The sequence below is a fragment of the Terrapene carolina genome, unplaced genomic scaffold (assembly GCF_002925995.2).
Source record: "Terrapene carolina triunguis isolate 2854851 unplaced genomic scaffold, T_m_triunguis-2.0 Scaffold45067, whole genome shotgun sequence".
Lineage (NCBI taxonomy): Eukaryota > Metazoa > Chordata > Testudines > Emydidae > Terrapene > Terrapene triunguis.
In genome coordinates this window covers 4,114-12,500 of record NW_020709418.1, presented here as the reverse complement: position 1 = coordinate 12,500, position 8,387 = coordinate 4,114, and the positions used below count along the sequence as shown (strand labels likewise).

General features: G+C 45.4%; 1 protein-coding gene across 1 annotated transcript in view; it reads right to left on the bottom strand.

Moving 5' to 3' along the window:
* Positions 1-5,614, bottom strand: part of LOC113405069 (serine/arginine repetitive matrix protein 1) — a gene marked incomplete at its 3' end in the record, with an annotated part of 20,543 nt that extends 14,929 nt beyond the window's left edge. The window contains exons 1-3 of the mRNA XM_029914388.1: positions 5,459-5,614; positions 1,474-1,563; positions 61-183 (exon numbers count right to left, since the gene is read on the bottom strand). Of these exons, the coding sequence (XP_029770248.1) occupies positions 61-183; positions 1,474-1,563; positions 5,459-5,479 (234 nt within the window). The remainder of the gene's footprint in view (positions 1-60; positions 184-1,473; positions 1,564-5,458) is intronic.
* Positions 5,615-8,387: the final 2,773 nt, after the last annotated feature.

Sequence of the window (8,387 nt, the reverse complement as noted above, 5' to 3'; positions counted from 1 at the left end):
CATAGAATTCATATAATTATGTTACACATTCAGAAACAATATCCACAACGAAATCGTTACCTTCACTTCCAACTGGTTGAATATAAATTCAATTACTACATCATCTTCAAATCCAAGGATTTCGGTTACTCGTTTTGTTATCCATGGCTTGATTACTTCCAGGTTTACTTTGCTCATGTCCACCTGTGTAAACAAATAAAAATGTGAAAAGCTATTTTAAATACTCATCCTTTCACTATACACAACCAAGGGACAATACCTTGAATTCTTTGGACTCGTGTGAAGACTGCGTTATACAGTTAAATTTATCATTATGCTGTTCCAGTTTTGGCTGACTTATTCCTTGTATTATAAGAGGCCATCCCCATGAATTTATATAATGGCTTTTTTTCATACTATTCTATAACTTCTGAAAAAAAAGCTTAACTTTTTGATTACTTTATTAAAAGTTACTATGTATTATGCAGACAAATTATCTAAACTGTCCAAAATGACCACTAGATCTTTCTTAAAAAGCATTAATGAAATCAGAACCTAGATTTGTATGGTTTGACTGTGTGGCCTAGTGCACAGAGCATTGGGACGGGACTCAAAAGAGCTGGTTTCTCCTCCCAGCTGTTTCACTGGCCTGCTAAGTGACCTTAAGCAAGGCACTGCCACTCTCTGCCTCAGTTTCCTCATGTGTGAAACTGAGAAAGCCAATGCTCTCCTTTGTTAAAGCACTCTTGAGATCTACTGCTATGTAAGAGCTAGGTATCACATTACCTGTGGACTCACCAGCCTTATCTTCCATAAAGTAGGGGCACATGAGCAATAGAAACTATTGAAGCCCCACTGTCGGCTGTAGTGGCAACAGAAAAGCTTGAGCTTTGACAAGTGGGTGGTTACTTACTGCCAACTCTCAGAGGAACCTTTTCCCCAGTACACAAAATTATCATTAACCCCTGACTACAATTTAGTTTCTCTAGTCATTCTCTCTCTTCCTACTGAGGACACACTGCAAGTGCATCAGTTTTACTACCAGTTAAAGTAGGTATTGCCTAACTTAAAAAAAAAAAAAAAGAGAGAGAGAGAACTGAAATGTAAAAAAATCATGAAGACAGTTTGGGCAATATTTTAAAAGCATCTAGAGACAAGTCACTTTGGAAAATAATATTCTCTGTTCATCTTGAACGTTGGTTTTCTCTTTTTAAAACCAAACCCTAAATTTGGGCCCAAAGCTTACTGGCACTATCCTTTTAATATTAAAAATATATCATGTGTGCCCTTTTAAAGGGTGTACTTTAATATGCATTTGGATATCCTGAACATCATTTGTATGCACATAGGTATTTTTGTGTGTGACTTCCCTCCAATGTCTACACAAATCATTGATAGCCATTCAGAATTTTGTCTTGTGCATCTTGGTTGTGACATCTTTAAAGTTTACTTTATTCCACACCCATCATGCCCAAATAAACAAACTCAACTTACTTTCTTTTCTAGACATTCTGCAAATTTCAGCTGCTTCAACAGCTTCTTCTGTTTGTTGCTGAAGCGATTGTCCTGCTCCGCACTCGTTCCCTATAATAGATAGATTTTAGTCAGTATGACATCAAACTTTATTCCACAGCTAGTCTGCCACTTGTCACTTGCCATATATTACACCTCTACCCCGATATAACGCGACCCGATATAATACAAATTTGGATATAATGCGGTAGAGCAGTGCTCCGGGGGGTCGGGGCTGCGCACTCCAGCGGATCAAAGCAAGTTTGATATAACGCCGTTTCACCTATAACGCGGTAAGATTTTTTGGCTCCCGAGAACAGCGTTATATCGAGGTACAGGTGTATTTGCATTAAAACACAATTTCGATAAACTGCAAAGCAATTAAAAAATATTCAGTTGTACCACCCGTGCAGACACCTTCAAGAAGCATTCCACTTCACTAACCAATCGTCATATCCTACTGAAGATGGTAATCAGGTTTCAGAGCTCTGACACTTAAATCATATAATTCACCATGGTGCAGTACTTGCAAATCTAAAAGCATGCACAATGCTGTCAAATAATTTTGAGTCGCAGTATACAGCCTTCTCAAAGAGATCTGCTCAGCAGGAATCAGTTCAGTTTTTTCTGTCCAAGAGCAGAAAAAAGCAGAAGGAAATAACTGGAGCATTTATGCTATAGATCAAAGGAGAAATCTTTTTAGTTCTTCTATTCACCCTTGCCCCCATTATTTTTAGTAACTTCAAGTGCTCATTTTCTTCTTGAAATCTGGTGTCAAAGATAGATTTGGTTTTAAATCGGAGTCTCAGGGCTTGTCTATACTTGAAGCACTACAGAGGCACAGCTGCAGATACTGTAGCGCTACAAGTGTAGACACTCACCAAAAAAACAGGAGGGGGTCTCCTGCCGGTATAGTTAAATTGACCTCCCGGAGAGGCGGTAGCTAGGTCCAGGGAAGAAGAGCGGTCTATGCCGAGGGTTAGGTTGGCTTAAATCTGTCACTCAGGGGAGTGGACTTTTCACACACAGGTCGACAACTTTTGAATGTAGACCCGGCCTTAGAGCTAAAACATCAGAAATGACATTATACACTGAAATTATCACAGAAGATTACAAATACTCAATCCTTTACTCAAGCTTCAGGTGAAATTTTTTTGAAATTTACCACCACCCTGCACAGTTCATTAATCTAGCATGTAATAAGCAACAGGTTATAAAGAGGGGAATCCTGCTTTGTTGATTGTACAGCATTATAAATGATTGATTCACTTTCATGTATAGTGAAACTATAGTCAGAGATTGAGTAATCCTGGAAACATTTGCATAAGTAGATCCATTTACTTCATACACATGCAAGTATGAATTTGCAGGATTGGGTCCTAGTATTGTATTTTTAAAACACAATGCAACAAACGTTAATATAGCTCAGTTTGTCCAGACCAAAGGTTCTGAAATATTGTTCATTTGTTTAGTCTTGAATCACTAACTATGTTTTCATATTCATATATTTCTTATTTAACCAGCTATTATTGTAACTGATTCAAAAGAGAGGCATTTATACACGCACCTTCCCATACATTACAATATGGTAAGTATTTATATTAACATACTGGTCCAAGCATACAGCTTGGGATGGAACTAGAGGACAAGCAAGTATACTGAGCTTTTGCTGCATTAAGGTACTCCATCCACTTGATTTAAAGCCATTTAGAATTTAAACCAAGCTCTCTAGTCACGCTTTGTTATGCAAACATAAATTGAATTAATCTGATCCTGAACTGCAAGCTCAGTCTTACATTGCATGACTGCTTCAACCTTAGTACCATCTAACTCCATGCTTAGAGACATGAAATAAGAATGTTGCCACTTTAAATCAAAAAAGTAAAAGCACATTTGTTTTTGCTTGCTTTCAGTTATTAACTTGGCACTGCAGACTGTATTGTAAAATTGTGCATCTTCTACAAAAGCATGTGTGTCAGCAAGATAAAATGCTATAAATGAAGTCATTACATACAGAGATGGGGCTATAACTCCTAATGCTCTCCTCTGTAATTCTGAAGAATAGAAATCCTAGGGGCTAGCATTTATTTTCAAGGATTAAGATACATCTGAATACGAGACTAGCCACTGTGCTTCCATGCTTGATGTGTGCCCTCTTCAGTTAAACCTGAATTTAGCATATTTGTCACATCACCCAAATATTCAAGATTCTGCAGTCAGACATAGAAATAAGATTCTCCGCCCCCCGACAGGAGGCAGAAGAAAGCAGTTGGAATTTTGCTCAGCCCCATAGCCTAGACGTTCACAAGGCATGGTAAGCAGCATTGGTCACCAAGAGATATTTGAATTTCAATGAAGAAGCCAATTTGTAAATTGTACACATTGTGTACAGAACATGCAACGTCCCGAGATTATCAACAATAGCAACAGTCCTCTTTGCTCTGAGGAAGAGATTAAACTGCTAACCTGCTTTTATAATAATCCCAAAAACTAAAAATGTGTTTACAAAAAAGGTATTTTCACTGTAATTATTTGAGTACTTACTGACCATAAAAGCTATGTGTGTAAAAACACATCACTTGGAAAAACCCTGAATCATCAGACTTTGAACCGAACTCTGCAAAGCCAGAGAACCAGGCATACCAATTCTTTCTGTGAAGCAGTAAATGTATAGAGTCCAGTGCTTGCAGGAGGATGACCTTAGACTGTACACTCCCTGTGGCAAAAATAACCTTTTCTTGTGTTTTTAAAGCACCACGCATACACAACCAAACAGCCTTTGCTTTGGAGTCTTTCTTCCAAGCTAAATTAAGTTGATATTTTTAGTGCCACCTACTCTCATGATCGCCTCTGGCACACATAAAACTCCATGTTAGTCCCATACGGAAAACAAGTTAATTCTAATAAGACGGGGAAAGGGAAGAAGGATACACAATAACATATCCAGAGTATATTTAAGTTTTATAGCATCTAAGGATGTTCCAGATATTTTTTCCCCCAGTGTTTGTTTTAGCAAAGGCAAAAGCCAACATGAACAAACACCCAGGATAGCCATTTTTTAATCATTTGCTTTTGCCCAATGCTTTGCACCCGCTAAGTAACTAGACCATTCCATATGTGAAGATCCGTTTTTCCCCCGGGGAGGTAGGAAGAATATCAAATTGTTTTCTGCTGCCTGATTGGCACCGGAGGATCTAAAGGCCAAAATCACTCTTTCTCCCGACCATCTATCTCATGGTGATAAGGCAGATGCGTTCTAGGTATCGCTATAAAGTTTCCCAGCTGTCAGGGCTGGACAACAGTCTCTATCGCATAACCAAAACAAGAGGGTCGCTGGCCATGACGACAAGTAGCAGGCGCAGAATGAGGTTCAGGAACCAGACTCCAGAGCGCCCACGCCGAGCAGAGGTCGGGTCCCCGCCCGGGGCCCTAGCGTGAGATGGAGAGCGACCCCTCTTCCTCCCGCGGGACACCAGGCCCGCGCGGCCCACATGGCAGCAGGGCCTGGCGGAGGCCTAGCGCACGGAAAGGCCCGGCGCGTCCTGGCGGCTCAGGCCCGGGAGAGGAGGCAGCGGCCTCGCCGCGGCCCTTGGATGAGTGCGCGCGTGCGGGGGGAAGGGGGCAAGAGCTGCCCCTCCCCCGACATACCCTCCCCAGCCCCAGAGGAAAGGGCAGGCCCCTCCCTCCCTCCTCCAACATACCCAGCCCCGCGCGATGACACCGTCCCCTCGCGGCCCACCCACCCCCCCGCGGGTGGAACGAACCGCACCGACCACCTTCCGGCCGCCATTTTCTGCGCCGCGGCTCCTCACGGGAGCCTGCGCAGGGCGGGAGAGGAGGGAGGCAGGGCCGCGCTCGCGGGGGGACCCGGCGGCGGCAGCGGCCCGTCGCGGTGCTGCGCAGCGGCCCGGCTCCCCGCGTTCTCCCGGCCGGGCCGCTCCACCTGCCCGCTTAGGGGAGCACTTACGCGGAAGAAGCCCGCATCCATCTTGCCTCCTCCTGGCCGCAGAGCACTCCCTATCCCGGCGTGCACCGCGCCCGCAAGACCCCTTCCTCCCTCCTTCCCTCACGTTCACCGCGGGGAGGAGGAAAAGCGGCGAGATGAGAGACAAGAGTCGCGCGACACAGAACGGAGTGGGCGGGTCCGAACACGACCGCGAGCCCCCAGCCGTTAGCCAATCAGCGGACGCGGCGAAGAAGGCGGGACGCGCTCCACCTCAAGCCAATCAGAAGGCACCGTGATCGGGGGAGTGAATATGGGAGGAGGGTTCAAGGGTCTATCCGGCGGGCCCCGGCCAATGAGGAGGCGGCCCAGGGAGCGTGCAGGTTCTAGCTGCGCGAGAGGCGGAACGTACCCTTCCCGCGCGGCAGCGAAGGGAAGATCGCAATGCGCGCGCAGGCCGTGTCGAGGGGGTGCTTGGGTTCAGGTGGTCATGTGATTGTGGAGTCAACTGCGCATGCGCCGAAGGGGGCCTGCCCAAGCAGGAGAGTTAAGTCATGGCCGGTGGAGCTAGTATCGCCTCATCCTCCCCTTTCCCAGCGAGGCAAACTGCCCCTCCCCCAGCCCCTCATTCCCGCGTGGCATCTGCCTCCAGCTACTCAGCGCTTCATAGGAACCCCCTCACCCTCAGTGGGGCAGTGCCCCCCTCACTGGTATAGGGCCTCCCACCTCCCCACTTCCACTAGGACAGGTCCCTCCCCCCTTCCTCGGGGACTGGTCCCCTATCGTCTCCCCCCCCCCCCATTAGGCTGTGTCTTCACTAGCAGAAAGTGCATCCTTTACCCCAGGCTACCTGCTGCGGGGTAGCGAGCCTGCTGCAACTCCTAGTAGAGACGAGGCACTATGGCCTTTACGACTAGGTAGCTAGAGGAGTTGGACCACAGGCCGGGGTATAGTGCTGAACGCGCCTAGCGCCATGGGGCAAACAACAAACTCCACTACAATTGTCCAGCTGGGAAAATCACCTTTTTGTGGTGAAGACAAAGCCTGAGTGGGGCAGGATTCTTCCTCCTGCACCCGTATTTGCTCTTTTGCCTATCAGCCATTAAAGCAATGTCACGCTACTTCCCCTCTGCTGTACATCAGGAACTTATTTATTAATTTAGCATTTGCATATTTGCCAGGCAATAGCATTCTTAGTGGCCAAGTGGAGCTCTTGGAGCTCACGGCTGAATTTGGTTAGCAAGCACTCCTCGAGAATGCATATTATTGTTTAATCTGCACCACAGCTTGGATTGTCTCGAAGACCCCAACGGTGCTGGTTGGCTGCACGAAGGCCTTGCCCAGTCCGGAATCAGTTAAGAAAGACCTACTGACAACATGGCATGTCAAAGCCAGATGGGTGAGCAGTAGGGTCTGTGACGAGGTACTGATTGGTGGTTGATGTTAAGCAGCAGTCTTCCCGCCACAGGGACTCCACTGTCATGTCCTGGCATGGCAGCCTCAACCACAGTGGGTGTCGTGATGAAAGACGTGTAGCTGGTGGGCTAAAAAGGTCATTGGGGTAAGCTGGCAACCTGGGGTTGTCATGTACATTCTCAAGCAGCTTGCCAGCTGCAATCTCCCTCCTGAGATAAGGGGGAACGATGTGGCTTAGAACTGGAAGCCATGGAAGATGAGTCAGTCAGAGAGTTCCCGTGATGATGCACATTGTTGAGTTGAGTTGCTCATCAACAAGTTTGGTGTGTGCCAACCAACTCCGTACTGGTGCACTGTACTCTGCTATTGAGTACGAGATGGCAAGGGCTGAAATCCTGAGGGCTGGAGCATCTGCTCCCCATGAAGAACCTGCCAGTTTGCGGCGAAGCTTGTTGCATGTCTTGTCTATGTAATAGAAATTCTACATCACACACCTGTGCTCTCTGAATACTAGACAAGTATGTCCTGTGTTCTCCCACACACAGAGTGAGTGCTGCAGGGCCTGATCCAGCTGTCATTACAGCACTGTAAGTCAAGAGCCACTCAAGGATCAAAGTAACGGGTAGCCGTGTTAGTCTGAATCTGTAAAAAGCAAAGGTGCCACAGGACCCTCTGTTGCTTTTTTCAAGGATCAAACTGGATTGAGACTGTTTTCATGCTTTATGTCTTTAGCAACCATGACCTGCTGGAAATTACTTGCTCCCCTAGCTCATCTGCAAAATGCTTCCAGCCTCTAGAGGAAGAGAACATCTGAACATATGGTAGCCGGTTTTCCCATCGCTTCATTATTTGTACTGACAGAGAGCAATATTTTGAAAGCAGAATTATCTAATATCTATGGGAGAGAATAGGTCAGTGTCAAAAAGTTATTGTAACCGTTACAATAGTAAATAGTACGGATTTAAAACACGCGTTTTGGAAGAGATAAAAGCCCCTCATGCTTTCAGAAATAAACCAGTCTAATTGGGATTAGAAAGAAACTTTCTTGGTTGGTTATAACGTAACTTCTGACTGCATGAGCTTCCTGTGAAGGACGTGGTAACGGCTACAGTCAAAGGCAGGGTACTGGATTAAACAGATCTGGAGTCTGCTATACTGTGACAATGGCTATGTAATATTCATATTGTTGTATATTAAAAAGACTATTTGAAAATTACACTCCTACCTAAGTTGGGGGGGTTAGTTTTTTTTATCTAAAAGAAAAACATAAGTCTGCACATGGTTGCTGGAACTAGGGGTGCTGCCGCTCCCCTTGTCTTGAAGTAGTAATAACAACTCAAATACATGGTTTCTGCCTTCAGCGCCCCCACTATAAAAATTGTTCCATTATAAAAACGGAGTCTGTATATCTTTAAAGAGAACAAAACTGGAGTTTTTTAGTTTGGCTATGCTGTGCATTTGATGGCACTTAGCTGAAACAGACCAGGTATAGTTTCCCTTTTCTCGTTAGTTAGCAATGAGCATCTCTTCATTTGTA